The 14,201-nt window shown below is 29.6% G+C and overlaps 1 protein-coding gene across 1 annotated transcript in view; it reads left to right on the forward strand.

Moving 5' to 3' along the window:
* Positions 1-14,201, forward strand: part of LOC129957678 (uncharacterized) — a 41,339-nt gene that overhangs the window by 15,456 nt on the left and 11,682 nt on the right. Inside the window, exon 2 of the mRNA XM_056070126.1 lies at positions 4,924-5,547. Coding sequence (XP_055926101.1) covers positions 5,004-5,547 — 544 coding nt within the window. The 5' untranslated portion in view covers positions 4,924-5,003. The remainder of the gene's footprint in view (positions 1-4,923; positions 5,548-14,201) is intronic.

The following is a 14,201-nucleotide window of genomic DNA, read 5'->3' on the forward strand; positions in this document are numbered from 1 at the left end:
ATGCGAAGTAGAAAGTATTGTTATCGCCTCTCAAACTCAAGATTTTAAAGAATCTTTACATTTTAGATCTCTCTGAGCTCGAAAAACACATCTTTAGAAACTGTCTAAAAAAATACTTATAGCTACATAGATGAAATTTGGTATACAACTTCGCACCAAATTTGTATATTTCTATCAAATTTTGAGCAATATCCCTTCAACGCAAGTCTTTCTGTCCGGCTGTCCGAATATACGTTAACACGATTGCTGCAGAATGAGGAGAGCTAGAAAGATAAAATTTAGTAACATAGATTTAACATCTCTAGTGTAAACACTTATCAAATTTTTAGCCAAATCCAATAAGGGGTTGACCGTTTGTCGATATGCACTTTCAGAAATATGTAAATGCAATGAATCAAAAATGCAATGACTTACATATATCAAATTCACCATGGAATTTTACGACTACAAATGAAGTTATTTGGGTTTTTTTTATTAGGACATTTATAAAGTTTAAAGCAATCGAAAATTTTCTGAAAAGTGTTTGCTTTTTATATTATAACAGTATTTAATTTTGTCAATTATTTTTCCGTAAGTAATATTATACAAATTTATGACGTCATAAATTTTTAACTCCACTAGAGAGCTAGGAAATTTTAAAGGATTTCAAGTCTATCTTTCTAAGCATTTAATTTATATAAACCAATGCTTCAAATTAAAATGTTTTTTTATATATATTGTTAATGTAAATTAGAATAAAAAATTTATTTATTTATAATTTTTTTTTATTTTAATCAAAATTAATTTTTTAAAACAACTTCTACTATTTTGGTTTACTTTATTTATTTATTTACCTATCCTTTTTTAAATTAATTACGACCAAACAACTCTTTTAAGTAGACGCAAAAAAAAAAAAAAAAAAAAAAAAATCAGGCATACAAGTGTAAAAATCTTACAGCCGGCGTCCTGGCATAGGCGTAGAGCGTTTTCCCCGTAATATGGGAGTCCCGGGTTCGAGTCCCGGTTCGGGCATCATTCTTTTTCTTCTGTGTTCTCTCTGTGAGGTGTGAGAATGTGCCCCCTGCAAAAAGGGGTTGTGCAAACGAATACGACGCATGAAGTAGCTAAGGCGTACTCTTGGCCCAGTTGGTGCTGCTGAAAAAACAAGAGACGCTCACGCGGCTTAAATCGCCGACAGATAACTGTCAGCGGGCTTTTAAAGTACCATAAGTCACAACTTAACAGAAGTCTTACAAGTCAAGCACGTCGAAATTGGCGGACATTGCACGTTCTTCTGTAAAATTTGTAACAAATTATTTCAGTATGAATTGATTATTAACTCAAAATTATTGTCTATATGTTAAGCTGAAAAAATATTTCAATGCTTTTAGCAAAGTGACTTAACTTCGCGTGTAAACTTACTTAGAAAGAGGAAATAAAAAACAGAAAGAACGGAAATACTGGACGGAAGACATCTAATTTACTTCCGGAGACTTAGAATGTCAGAGGAAAGAAATTGAACCCTAAAAGTATATTCTTAAAATGAAAATGGTTGATTAATTTAAAAAATAATATGAATGTTTCTTTTATGTCCAGTTTTACAGCAATATAGTTTTTTTTTCTTATTATTTTTCGAAAATTGTATTCTTGGAAAAATGTGAAACATTATTAAATCAAACAGTTTTTTTTTTTTTTTTTTTCATTCTTGAAAAAATGTGAAACATTGTTAAATCGAACAGTTTTTTTAATTTTAATTCTTGGAAAAATGTGAAACATTGTTAAATCAAACAGGTTCTTTTTTTTTTAAACTCTTCAAAAAATGTAAAACATCATTAAATCGAAGGTTTTTTTTTTAAATTTTATTTCATTTTTTTTTACTCAAATGTGTTTACAGTATCATGGAGATAGAAATAATTTCATTATTATTATTAAAAACTCTAAATATTTCTTTAGGTAGATAGGAAGACTAACTATTGCAATGGTTTTCCTGACGTGACTTCGGGAAAATTTTTAACCGGCTTGGAATATGTTGTAAGAAATATAAAAATCTCGGATGAGCTCATAAATGGCTCTGCTACCTCAAAGAGAGTGTAAATGATGGAAAAGGGGGAAATTTTCATTTAGCTATAACTTCCTTAATATTGAAGATAGAAAATTAAACCAAATAGCCAAACTAGCGTCTTATTAAGGGGACAACTTTTGTATTTAAAGTTTTTCGATAATAGCAATATCTTAGGTGCAAAAAAGTTATCTTTCAAGCCCTAATTTTGATTGTTTCTAATATCAATAATTTATGTTGCTAGTTTTGAAAAAAAAAATGAAATAAAACTTTTACATTTCCTTAGTGTGAAATTGTTTAAGTGAGCATGGTGTAAAGATTAAAAGCTTGGATAAAACTAATTAGATAAAAATAAAGACAAGGAAGATTTAATGGCAAAAAATGATCATTTTAAAAATTTCCAGAATCTGTGTGGTTTTTAGTTCTTTATATATATATATATTTTTTAATAAATCTTGTTATTTCGGAATTTTTGTTAATTTCATGGTTCTTTTGTTTGATATCTGATGTATTGTTGAGAGTATATTGTATTAAAATCTCTGTAATAATAAATAAGTAAAATATAAAATACTACAGTTAATAATAAATACAATAGTGCCAAAGAATATTTTTTTAAAAAAATTAATGATAAATTTCCTTTTGCACCATTTAATAATTATAAATGAAATATTTAAATGCGCAACAAAAAAATCTTGATTCCAGTATTAATTAAGAAAAGCAGACGATTTTTTTCTTCCAATATAAATGAAAAATCAAACGATAAATTCTTACTTTCTACCATAAAACATTATTGTTTGCATTTAATTGACAGAACTATATTTCCAAAAAATAATTAATTTCTTGAAATATTTTTAAAATGCAGTGATAAATTTTCATTTCTTGCCGATTAATATGAACTTTTGGTACTTGCTAAAAACTACAAAACTTTTCAATAATATAAATTTTGTAACAAGCCTAGATTTGTAAAATATTTTTATAATATTTGTACTTTAATATTGTTTATTTTTCATAATTATTAAATTATTCGATAGCAGTATAAATATTACCTATGGTTGCTTCAATATGTAATATTTTTTTCATTACACCATAAACGAAGTGTAGAGATGGTAATGTAATCGTGGAAAAATTCAAATTTGAGATTTTGATGAAATTCTTCGTTTCGGACCTACTCGAGTCCAAAAAACATATTTTTTTGCATTATGCCTATCTGTCAATCAGCTCGTCTGTCTCTCTGTAACAAAGAGAACTCAAAAACATTTGAGGTAGACAAATAAAATTTCATATACAATCTTTTCATTAATTTATAGATTTCGATCCAATGTTGAGCAAAATATGTTCAGAGGAAGTCTATCTGTCTAGCTGTTTAAGTAAAAATAGACTCAATAATTATAAAACGCAAATAGCTATGTGAATAAAATTTGGTACATATGTTTAGCATCTAAAATAGAGATTCATATCAAATTTTGAACCAAATCTGTGGTGCGGTTTACCATCTGTCGGTTCGTACTTCATAAATATAAATACGATAATTCACAAGTGCCATCATTTAAATCAATGAAATTGGTTATGTAGCGTTGTGATTACAATTATAGTTTCAGATTTTGGTGTGAATCTCTCAGCAAAAAGATGTGAAAATCATGTCTTCTCAAAATCGATTCAGTAAAAATGGCAGATTCATGTCAAAAGTCTGTAATATGTAACTACTTTGCATGGCGTTAGTGAACGTAATTCAAGGTATCCGTGGCATTATCCAAGGTCCACAATTTTATGTGGGGAGAGGTGTGGGTGAATTAGTACGAGGGATGCGAGAATGTTTCGGGAAGATCATTCTTGTTGATTTTTGTTTAAGGAATGAAAGCAATTTTAAAATAGTAACTTAGATGAAAAGGAATCTACCTTTCCCTTCCAACTTGCGTAGAGGAATTTTTAATAACCTTTTATAGGCAAATGATAATAATGACAGAAAAAAAAATTCTTTCTAAAACTTATTCACCGATCGAAAGAAATGTTACTGAATACTGTAAAAAGTGTTGTACATTATATTTGACGGTGAAGTGGTTAAGAATATATTGGAGATGGGGGCAGTAAGGATGGGAAACTTGAAAGTCAGTATTCTCTGGGATCAGGTTAGGGTTTCGGTTGCCGGTTTCTGATAAATGTGCTACTGAATTTTATTCACTTCAGTAATGTTATTGACGGCAAGAAACACTAAGGCTATTTTTGAATGGACTTCGCAATTTTGAGTCGCTGTCAGATGACAAGGACACACATGAACTGGCACCCTCTTTCTAAACTTTTGCACCACATCGATGGAAGGATATTCGGTCTCTCGCTGGTGCAGCAGACCCACATACATGATGGTTCTTTGGTGGAATCGGGTCTCGAACCTAGAACCTTCCGGTTCCTAGACCTTACCACCAGACCACCGCGGCTCCAAACTGCTGAATGATAGACACCATAATTTGATCATGCATCTTATCTTATATAGTAAGTTGTCTAGAAAAAGAAATTAGTGAAACATTTGACTACAGGGAAAATAAAATGTTTTATGTTCTCTTGTTCTGTTTAAACAGTATTTTTTTTTTTTTTTTTTATCTCAGTTAGATGTCAAATTATAAACTTTTCAAGTTTTCCTGATTTTTGTATAACTTTTTATCTAAAAAAAATGACGGCAAGAAACGGCAAGATGACGGCAAGAATTTTTAGATGATTTAATAAATCATCTAAAAATCTTTTTATTATATAATAAAGCTTTAGAAACTCTATGTACAATCTCTTAATTTTAAAGATTATTTTAATATTCAAATGATTCAATGGTTTATTTGAAATTCTATGAAAGCATTTCTCACATAAGATATATTAATATTAATATTATATTCTTTCAGATTTCGGATGTAATTTTGAGGACGACTACAATATTATCTCTACGAATTTTTGACTCATCCCTTTTACAAACCATCTCATCATGAAGCTTTTCATCTGCATCTTCTTTCTTGTGGTTGTCATCGGACCTTGCATCGAGGCGAGGAGTTTCAATTTCGGAAATTTCTTCCTCGGAAGTGGCAAGAAAGCTCTCGACAACGATGCAGACGCTCCACCTGCAGCCTCAGAACCCAATCTTTTCGAAAGCGATCCTTTAGACTACAGTACCGATGTTGATTCCGAGGGATACAATTCATCGTCTGATGATATCTTCGATTTTGATTTCCAGAATTCATCATCAGATAGTTTAGAAACCTCCAGTCGTAACGAATCGGATAATATACCCATCAAATCTGATAATACGACAACCCCAGTAGCAGAAGTTCATAACAATGAGACGCATCTTTCTGACAAGAAAGAAACGACAACGTCTGTTTCCTCCACTGTGACCAGCAAAAAAACAACGCTGGCAGAAGCCGCATCAACTGCTGCTAACATATCAAAAGAATCTCAGAGTACAGTCGCTGCTGAACAAGAGGAAGTCGTTTTGGGAACAACAACTGGAGCCACAGCTGTTCCGATTCCAAGTGAGTTTCATAAAAGTATTGTATTGAGATAAATATATTGCAAATATATGAGCTTCATAATGCTTCAATACATTTATTACTTTTAGGAGACAATAATCACTAACTTCTTGATTCGAATCCCAATGTATCGATTTAGTGAAAATATTCCAGATTACGATTTTTACTTTCGCGTGGTCGAGGTATACAAATATATGTAATATGATATTTTAACAATCTAAATTAAATCCTAATTAATTTCCAAAGTTTTATCTTAATTTTACCCATATTAAATTAATTCTAAAATGGTATCTTACTTCCTGATCCAATTCCATCTATTTTATTTAATCAAGGCTACACGAGCTCTGTGAAACTATTTTAACCACTTCACTGTTTTATTTTCTTTACTATCTAATAAGATGACACCTTCTATTGTGGGAATATGCTCTTTTTTCGATTCAAATGAAAATCCATTGAATACTTGATTTATTTATGTATTCTAAGTAATTTTAATTTTGAATTATAATAGTTATGAATGGTTTATTTTTTGCTTACAAATATCAAAATTCGATAAATCGATGCACGTATGGCATACGGGCAAAACAGTTAAGCTGTTAATGAGCATTTTCCAAAGTTCACCGAGTGAAGGGATAAAAATGTGTTATTATAAGCAAATTCTTTTAAAAGATGCCTAAATTCCCTTACCTAAATCGACACGTGTTAAGACAATCCCTGTCAGAATCTCACAGTATAAAATTACTTGGGAAAAATATTTCTATCTCTTTTTCTTTTGCTTTTGTGTCGTGCTGTAAATTGATGTATCTCGTCGCTTCTTGCTTGTACATAAATTATACCTCCCGGGGCGGAATAAATCGGAAGTTTTAAAATTTCAAAGAATCTTCTCTATTCGACCACGAAACTGCTTAAAAAATGTGGTTTCATTATATATATAATCATATTTTGGCAGTTGCATGGCCGAATAGAAGAAATTTTAGAAAATTTAAAACTCTGATTTATTTCATCACAGGAGGCACAGTTTATGTACAAAGAATAAGCAGTAAGAAATACGTTCGTCTACATCGAGACACAAGAGCAGAAAAGCAAAAAGAACAAAAGAGACAGAAATTTTTCCCTGAGGGATTTTATAATGAGATTTTGAAAATTAGTTCTTTGACACTTGTTGATTTAGGCAATGGAATTTTAAGGAATCTTTAAAGAAATGTGGTAAGCATTAAGGATTTTTATTCCTTCACTCGAAATGAGAAAAAATGTTGAATTTGGCAATTTTAGAGAGCGCGTGTGCAATTTATTAAATAAAAAAAAAGTGGAATTGGATCAGGAAATAACAGACCATTTTAGAATGAATTTAATATAGATTGACTTAAGATAAAAATTGGAAAATTAATTAAGACTTAAATTAGATTAAGATATATCATTACATATGTTTATATTAATCGGCAAAAAATATTAAAACTTGAGATTTTGATGAATTTACATGTTTTAGATCCCCCTGAATCCAAAAAGCACATTTTTAATTGCATCTGTATGTCTGTGAACACGATAATCCAAAAAAAGCTTTGAACTAGACAGATGACATTTAATATATGGACTTCATGCCAAAAAAAAAATCCGTTCAGAGGAAGTAGGGCCATCCGAATACAAATGAATATAATAACTATAAAAAGTATAGAATAAGATAAATAGAATTTGCGTCACAAGTATAGCATTTAAAATGTAGATCTGTAGCATACATTCATGCAAATGAAATAACTTAAAATGTCTTTATTTGGCTAAATGAAATTTATGTAATCTTATTTATTATAAGTATAATTATGTATCAAATTTTGACTAAATTGGTGGATCCCTCCCGGCACCCCTCCAAGAAAAAAACATTCTCTTTTTCGTCACTGTATAAAATGCTTGTAGTGAAAGCTTATAAGCCAATTAACAGCTACGCTGAATGAGCAATTGCTTTTGTATTGTGGTCATGATGCTGAGCTGCGAACCACAAGGTCCCAGGTTCTATCCTCGCTCATCACAATTGGCCACATGCTCATGTGGGGGATCCATGGTACAATTTTTATGTTGGGTGGGGTGGGGATACTATCTTTATTATAGAATATGCAAGAAAGTTTCGAGGAGACCAATCCCGCATGTTGCTACGAAAACCTTGATCATAAATCTATATGATCTCTATTTTCACTGAAGCAGCTGTATTTTGAATGGAAAGAAAAACGAGTATGTGTCATCTCTTTGGTTTCATTATAATTCAGTTAATTTTAAATATGCAGGTATGTCGGTTTTTTGTAATGAGCGTATTGTAAGAAAAACTCTTACTTCAATACTTATTTTTATGTAGGGGGACCGTAGAAAAATTTAAAAGGTGAAATAAATATATATATATATATATGCAAATTTGTTATTATGATCATATACAACTTTTCATCCCTTTAGTTCAAAGTATTTATGAGCTATATTATTCGCAGACAGAAAGGTACGATTCCAAAAGTGTATTTTTCGCTTTAGGGGACTAAAACACCAAGAATCATCAAAATTCGGGGTGGGGTGGGAGTGTTTGACGATTGCAATATTTATTTTTTATATATATTTCATGTAGAAAAGTTGCTAATGGCTGATTTAGATCAAAACTCTCATTAGAGATTGTAGTAACTTAGAAGATAATTTTTTAAATGTGGCTTTCATTAATGTTAAATAAAAGGTAGGTTTTTTTTAGTATAATATTGCAGAAACTTTTAAAAGGACTTTTTTTCCAACTGAGATTAATTTCATGACTTTTTTTTGCATATAGTTATTATTATGCGTATAATTATTATATAGTTATTATCGAACTTGAAGGAATCTTCTATGAATAATTTCATTCGTTTTCATCCATCTGGTTTCCTAATTCCAATCTAGATTGAATTCCATCTGGTTTCAGAAGGTGTCTTCTCTTATTAATTTTCGAAGTTTTGAGTTTTATTTTTAGAATTATTTAAAAAGACAACTATTATAATTAATACCTTGTCTTTTTTAAAATTAGTTTTCCTAACCAAAATGAATTACCAAATTGAATCTATTTCCGTGATTATGATGTCACGTGATAAATGTCATATGACGTCAAAATCTTTTTCTTTCACCAGGATGCCCAGTGAAATTAGAAATTAAAAATTTTCCATATCAGAAATGATGTATTTTATACTTAATTCTTGCTTAATTCTTTTCTGAATAGTGCATCGAATTACAGATTTTTTTTAAATTTAAATTTCTACTTATACTAAAGCAGGATGTGTATGTATTGATACTCTAAAAAGTAGACAGTCTAATTTAAAATTATCAAATTTGTTATACATATAATTTGGAGGTAAAAATGCACACATCTGAGCTTTTTTAAAATTTTTTAATTAGAATTTAAATTAACTAAAATTCCAGAGCGATTTTGGAATTCTTTCATGAAAAATTCCGAAAATATTCTTGAAAAGAATTTATTTTTATACCGTTCTAAAATTAATTTTTTTTTTTTTTTAATTCGCGCCATTTTAACTCCCGCGCATTTTTTAAAAATGGGTGACGATTTTTAAAAAAATATTTTTTGAACAATTTTTATTTTTTTAATGAAATTTAAATTCATTATATCGCCAAATATTTAACTGCATGCTTTTTTCAATCGTTAAAATCTTCCATCGCTTATTATCTCATTTTTCTTATTAGAGATTTTTATTTTATTTATTTATCTTATTATCTTATTATATTATATTATTTATTTTATTATCTCTAGTTTATAGTGGTAATTAGTAAATGAATCTACAGTAATGCGAAATACAACATGAAATTAAAAGATAGATCTCTCATACAGCTAATGACCTTGTGATGTCATGATATTTGACATTAGGAAGGTTCATTCACACAATACGCTGAACAAGTGTAAGTCTATTAAAAAAACAACTCTGCTTTAAACTCTGTCATAATTTGATGGTTTGAAAATGCTTCGTTGAGTGAATCATATGAATAAAGTTATGCATAAGAGATTCAATTGAAATTAAACGCAACCAGTAAACTAGCTGGTTGCTAATAGCGGCTAGTCTGTAATTAAATGGTAATTATTTCGAAAGGCAAAATATCGCTTTGGATGTTCAGATATCTCAAATATCCCTTGCGCTCTTATATAGACTCAAATTCCAGTATATATCCCAAATAACTAATGCCATCTCTTTGGGGATTACTTAAATTAGTAGTAGACATTTCAAAGGGAATGTATGGATAAATTTTAATTGTAAATGATAATTTTTAATTTTCAAAATCACGCGTAATGTTTTTTTATTTGACTATCTATCTATTCCATCTAGTGCTATTATTACTATGTGTATTGTTTCATAATTATTTTTCATGTCCGGCAACTTTGCAAAAAAATCTATGGTAAACAAAGAAATAATTTACATACATACAAGCCACAATTAATGGAACAATAATTAGATCAGGAGTTAGATTGATTTTTGTTCCAAAAGGGTTGTACTTCTACATTTCCTGATGAAATCGTAACGCCGTTGTTTTCTAAAATTATTTAGAAGACACTCGGAAATAGATTGCGCAAGAAATGCACTAAAGGAAGCAATGAAATCAAGAAATTATCGTTTGTTTGATTGATGTATTTTCAAATAAGCATTTTTCAAACTAATTATATTGCTGCATCAAAACCAGAACAGAAAAAAAAAAAAAAAACCAAACGATTTTTCGCTATCTTTTCTATTCGTTACTGTATTTTTTTTTTCTTTGTGAAAACGCCAGCTGTATTGATTCGTTGATGATTCAGTAACCGATCCGTGTTTGCCTTCAAATTTAAATTTGCACTATCGTTTCGAAATATTTCTCGTGTAAATGAAGACTTAAATTTGTTGTGACGCCATGGCACTGACGCATAGTTCATGCAATCGATTTGTAATCTGTTTTAACCTGTTAATTGAGATGTTTCAAAATCTGGAATACTTTAACGTGTGATAATGTTTTTAAACTGACGATTTTTTTTTTTCTTTATAAATTCCTTGAGTTAGATATAAAAATCGTTCATAATGTCAGGCTGGATCATCGTATCTAAAGCTAACAAATTTGTCACATAGCTACTTCTTGGGTAATAGGTGCGCATTAAGAAAGATGTTTTAAAATTTTTTAATTAGATTTTTAATTAATTAAGGATTAATATGTTTTTGACGTTTTCTTTCCATATCTTCGAAGTATATTGTTGTACAAAAACCATTATTGCATCACTTTAGAACTAAAAAAAAAATAGATTTTCTGTAGCCTGGTAAATCTTAATTTTGTGCAATTTTTCTTTAATTTCAAATTGTTTTTCAAAATTAATTTTAAACACAATCTATACTACATATTTTTTTACTTCTTCATCTGTTTATTGTACAAAGTTGTGGCTTTTTCAACACTAGGTTCGCGCTGTCACTAATACTACGTACGCTGTTTTATAAATTGTGGACTATGAAAGAGGCTGTAGACGTGAGTGTTCAGATTTTTATTTTCAGCGCTCTTACATGAATGCTTCGTACTTCGTAGTATAGTGAAGAAAGTAAGAATTTTGAACACCTTTTGATCGATTTATTTAAACTAAAATTTTGCACATAACTTGCACATTTAGTAGTAAGACAAATTACCAATTTCATTCATTAACTGTTGTGTTTTTGAGTTATTAACTATATATGTAAGACTGAGTGGGACAAAATGCCCATTCAATCCCATTTGGATTAGTGTCTAGGGTACTGATTAAGGAAAGAAGAAACGTTTAAAGAAAAATAGTTAATTTATTTAGAATAAACAAAATTTACAGGACATTAACAATTAAGACAGGAATGGTTAATTACATTAAATTTAGAAGTTAAAATACTTATATGGTACCAACGGGCGAAGCCAAACAAGATGTCTGCACATAGCAAAACTAACTGTAACAGTAACTAGCAGTAATCACTTTAAGGGACTAAAGTGATTACTTATAAAATGACATAAAACAGGTTACAGCGTTCTTAGCGACGAAATCGGAAAGTTACAGAAAAAATTCAACAAATAAAGGAGAACCACCAAAAAGTCCAGTTAGAATAATATGCATTATACCATAATAAAAACACAGGAAAAGATTTCATGCAGTTATCTTAAGTTGGAAGTGATATTTGCATTTAAAATAATGAGCTCTCCGTGTTTTAAAAAAAGGATTCGTCCTAAATTTGAAAAATATTTTCAATAGAATTCCAACCCTCGAATAATATTTTAGATTTTTCAAATTATTTTTTATTTACTTTCTTCACTACTTAAATATCACTTCGGCGTTGCTGAACTCAGGAAACACTATATGATAATAGTGTTTCCTGAGTTCAGCAACTTGCAACATTCCAAAATATATGTCCTTTATTTTTAAAATGAACTTGTTTTGAAATTACGAAAATTTCATAAATTTAATCGTAAATATCTCCGCCAATTTTTCAGATAACTCCATGATACTTTTTCCTGTTTAATATGATATAGTGTAAATTTTTCTAACTAGACTTTTTTGGACGATAAATCTTTTAATTTTTTCTTTGTCATCTTTTGTAATTTCTTAATTTCGCTGCTAGGGACGCTGTAAATTGTCTCACACAATTCAGCATATTCATTCTGCTGTAGGTAGACTTTACTTCCCTAACTATATGAAATAGTGTTTTGAATTCAAAGGGTTTAAAAGGACTCGATCAACTTGCATATAAATTTTGCTATTTTGTTAAAGTCGTTAAAACAAAGGGAAAATCATCATTACAAAATTATGCTTAAAACTAATTTGTATTATTTATGAAAATAAAAAATAAAAATATTGCAAGAAAATAATATTGATATCACTGCGAAGTTAATTTGTCTAATATTAAAGTGTTGCCAAAATAGTTATGCAGATATATGCTCTGAAATTATTGAAGAAAAACGTTAAAATCTGAATTAATTTTTACTTAAAAACAAAATTACAATTTTCAAAAAACGCTTTTCTTAACGTGTACCTTTAGCCCAAAAGATAATTCTGTGCCAAATTTGGTAACTTGTATCCAAATATTTGTCTTCTACAAATTTTGATCGATTTAAAAACATTGTTCTGTTGAAAATAACATGCCAACGTACAAACTTTTGCCATTACAATGTTTTCTCACTATTTAAGTGAATTTATAATCAACAATTCTGAGTTGAATCATATATTACAATTCTGTTTCAATTTCCCTTTTTTCAATCAAATTTATTTATTAGAATGTTTTAAACCCTGCTTAATTGAGCATGTCTCATAGGAAATGTGACAGTCAGAAAGTTCCCCGAAAGATGATTCACTTTCAACGGTATATTTGTGATCGTAAGACTAATACAGCAAATACCGCATAGTAATTTAATAATCCAGCTGCTCAAACATGTCCGTTGGAAAGATCGCTCTGTGGAATCTAAGTGAAATATCAAACTGTCTACGCACTTTCCTGGATTTTAGATTCTGAAATTTAAACATTGTTATGGGATGCATTTTCCTTTACTGCATTCCAGTTTAAATTATTATTTATTAGTTAAAACCAATGGAAGTGGTCTCTGCAAAACTTTCTCGCATAATCTCTAATAGAAATGTCATCCCAGCGAATGTTTTGCATGACATTGGCACACAATAATCACGAAATATTAATTTTTGTCGTGAATTTAACATTTTTACTGGATTTATCGTGCGATCCTTCGCAAGTTTTTTTAAATCAATTAATCATCACTGGCATGCTGTCAAAAGTATTCTAAAAATCTAATTTGGGTTTCAGACGCGCTTTTCCCAATCGATTGAAACACATAACTACAGTTAAAGTCTCAAAATCCCATACCAAATTTGCACTTACATTTTTCTAAAAGTATAGAAAAACAGATGTTCAATCCTTTGTTAGATTTCTCTAAAAATTTGGCAGGTGTCTTTAATATAGATATTAAATCCGTGTATTGAATTTTGTCTATAATCTACATTCGCTTTGTATATTTTGTTAACATATTCGAACAATCGTGAAGACATATTCAAACGATCGTTTCCTCTGAACGATTTTGCTCAAAATCTGACAGAAATCTACAAATTTGGTTTTAAGCCTTTATACCAAATTTCATCCTTCTAGCTCAAAGATATCTTTGTCACAGACAGACAGATATTTTCCAAAAATGTGTTTTTAGAACTCAAGAAGATGTAAAACGCGGAGATTCGTCAACATCTGGAGTTCAAATTTTTTGTTGATTATTACTTTCTCTATATTACATATACGAAAAAGTAAAAGATAGAGTCGAGTGGAAAAATTAAAAAATAATTTCATATTAAAACCTTTTTATTTATTATGGGTTAATTATTTTATAAATAAATTGATATGAATAATTCATTATTTATTATTCATTAATGTGAAGATTACGTTGTTATCTAGGCTCCGGCAAAATTTTTCCAGGTCAGATTAAAAGTAGACATACATAGAAGTTCGCCATTTCAATAATTTCATCATCGTCACAAACTTGGAACGAATTAAAATAAATTTTAGGCAATAAACTACTCCACTTAATTGTCTTAGAGAATCATTATCTTTCATTAAATGTCATGGAGTCAATTCGCATCAAGTTGGATTTAGCACTCAATTGTAGTGAAAGCTTATAAGCCAGTTAACAGCTACGCTACC

This window comes from Argiope bruennichi, chromosome 11 (genome assembly GCF_947563725.1).
Source record: "Argiope bruennichi chromosome 11, qqArgBrue1.1, whole genome shotgun sequence".
NCBI classification, from domain to species: domain Eukaryota; kingdom Metazoa; phylum Arthropoda; class Arachnida; order Araneae; family Araneidae; genus Argiope; species Argiope bruennichi.